Genomic DNA, 2,373 nt, shown 5'->3' on the forward strand with positions numbered 1-2,373 from the left:
TATTACCTAATTCAGTTCTTGTCCTGACGAATCCCCTTATAAACCAATATGCTAGCACTGGCCGCGTCTTTCCATGCGTCCATGCGACACATCTCATCGCCCTGCTGCTTCTCTTCTCCTTCTACATCTTCCCTTCAATGCTATCCTTCGCGCTCATCTCCTTCCGCTTTCTGCTACCATCCCTTCCTCACCTCTTTCGGGTGGTGGGGGGTACATGAAGGAGGGAGGAGGAGGAAGGGAAAACGGGAGAGAGAGGGGAGAATTGTGAAAAGGAGGAGAGGGAGAGAGGGAGAGAGGGAGAGAGGAGTTGGGGGAAAGAGAGGAGGGATGCCAAAGTTGAGAGCGAGAACTAGTAGACGATAGGGAGCGAGGGGGCGGGTGCGGCAGAGAAGGAATGTGTTGCGAGCTGACGATGGTGCAGGGGCGGGTGCTGGTGGGCGTGGGTTCTGCTCTCCGAATGTACGAGATTGGGAAGAAGAAGCTGCTAAGGAAGTGTGAAAGCAGAAAGTTCCCCAACCTGATCTGCTCCATCCACACCCAAGGGGACAGGATCTTCGTGGGAGACTCGGCCGAGTCTTTCTCCCTCCTCCGCTTCAACAGCCTCAGCAACTCCTTCGAGCTCTTCGCCGAGGACGCCAGGGCACGCTGGCTTACAGCCTCCTGCCCTCTTGACTTTGACACCGTTGCTGGGGCAGACAAGTTCGGCAACCTCTTCATCTGCAGGATCCCAGAGGAGGCAGCGTCGGAGCTGGAGGAGGAGGGGGAGGCCGTCCAGACCGACAGTGTGCTCCACAGGGGAGCCAAGCACAAGCTGGATGAGGTGGCGCACCAGTACGTGGGGGAGGCTGTGCTCGGGCTTCAGAGGAGCGCGCTGGTTCAGGGAGGGACGGAGGCGGTGATCTACGGAACGATCCTGGGGGGCCTGGGAGCTCTGCAGCCGTTCGTTTCCAAGGAGGACGTTGACTTCTTCCTGCGGCTCGAGATGCTCCTGAGAGGAAACTTGGGGGTCCGGGAGAGCGTCAACGACAAGAGGTCGGGAATGCCTCCACCACCACCCCCTCCCCTCCCTCCCTCGTCTTACTGTCTTCCTCCGCCCCGGTGTTGACTTGCTTCAGCAGCTTTGACAACCCGAGTCTTTGTGGCAACGACCAGCTGGGCTTTCGCTCCTACTTCGCTCCCATGAGAGGAGTGGTAGACGGAGACCTCTGCGAGACGTTTCACACCCTCGACTCCGGCAGGCAGCACAAGGTCCTTCCCGCTACTCTCAGCTTACACTGGCCCTCTCCCTCCCCCTTCCCTCCCTCTCCCTCGGTCCGTTCCCTAGTCCTTCTCTTCCCTTTTCTCTTCCTGCCTCCTCCTTTCTCCCTTCCCTGCCCCTTCCCTACCTTCCCTCTCGTCCGCTTTCCCTCCCTACTTTCGCTCCTGGTCGCTTTTCTCACCTCCCTCCCCTTGTCATCCCGCCACTGCCCCCTCAGGCTCTGACGTGTCAGCAGGTGGCTGCAGAGTTGGGCAAGACTCCCGAGGAAGTAGCGAAGAAGATTGAAGACATGCGCACGAGACTTCTGTGAAGCTCCTTCCTTCTTCCTTCTTCCTCCTCCTCCTCCTCCTCCTCCTCCTCCTCCTCCCTGCCCCCTCCTCCCCCATTCCCCCCACGTCCGCCGCCTCGAGCATTTTAACGGAACCTAATCATTCAATGAAAGTGTACATCCCCACCTACAGCCCCAGCATGGAGCTCATGGAGTTGGCATCCTCCTTCCTCTTGCTCTCGATCTCCTCGAGCTTGTCCTGCCCAGCAGCAAGTCAGCACTTCTTCAACAGAGCGCTGTACATCTCACCCGGGCTGACTGCCTCCTCCTCCTCAGCAAACTCCCTTGCGTCCTGTTCTGCCTGTTCTCTAACTGCGCGCCGACACCGACGAGACCGCTGAGAGCTCCCGGGCTCCCTCCTAGCGAGTTCAAATCCTTGACGCCTCTTCTTCCATCCTCTCCTCCTTGGATTTCTTCTCCCCCTCCTCCCGTCTCCTTTCCTCCTCCTCGGTCACTGCCTTCTCCGGAGTCCTGACCAAAGTCTCCTCCTCCTCCTCCTCCTCCTCCTCCTCCTCCTCTGACTTTTGTCTCCTCGCCCTCTTCGTCCTCTGACCCACTTCTTTTGCCTTTCCTCCGCGCTTCCTCGCAGCTCCTGTACGTCCGTCAGCAACGTCTCGCATCCCCAACTCACCCACCTTGCTCCACCAGCAAGTCCTCCCACGACCTCTCCTTCTCATGCTGAGCCTCTCCTGCTCTCCCCTCCTCTTCCCCTCCCCAGCTCCCTCCACCTCCTGCTACTCCTGCTGCTGCTGCTGCTGCTCCTCCTCCTCCTCCACCAACCACCACA

The 2,373-nt window shown here is 59.1% G+C and overlaps 2 protein-coding genes across 2 annotated transcripts in view; one reads left to right on the forward strand and one right to left on the reverse strand.

The window, feature by feature from the left end:
* The window catches only part of GUITHDRAFT_105085 (hypothetical protein), a gene marked incomplete at both ends in the record, with an annotated part of 4,706 nt that extends 3,138 nt beyond the window's left edge, over nt 1-1,568 (forward strand). Inside the window, 3 exons of the mRNA XM_005835923.1 lie at nt 422-1,032; nt 1,119-1,248; nt 1,494-1,568. Of these exons, the coding sequence (XP_005835980.1) occupies nt 422-1,032; nt 1,119-1,248; nt 1,494-1,568 (816 nt within the window). The remainder of the gene's footprint in view (nt 1-421; nt 1,033-1,118; nt 1,249-1,493) is intronic.
* Nucleotides 1,569-1,674: 106 nt separating this feature from the next.
* Nucleotides 1,675-1,961, reverse strand: GUITHDRAFT_151579 (hypothetical protein; the record flags this gene model as incomplete). The annotated part of the gene is made up of 2 exons (XM_005835924.1): nt 1,675-1,785; nt 1,836-1,961. Coding segments are annotated over 2 exons (198 nt in total), but the record flags the coding sequence as incomplete, so codon positions are not given.
* Between the last annotated feature and the right edge of the window lie 412 nt (nt 1,962-2,373).

The sequence above is a fragment of the Guillardia theta genome (genome assembly GCF_000315625.1).
Source record: "Guillardia theta CCMP2712 unplaced genomic scaffold GUITHscaffold_19, whole genome shotgun sequence".
NCBI lineage: Eukaryota > Cryptophyceae > Pyrenomonadales > Geminigeraceae > Guillardia > Guillardia theta.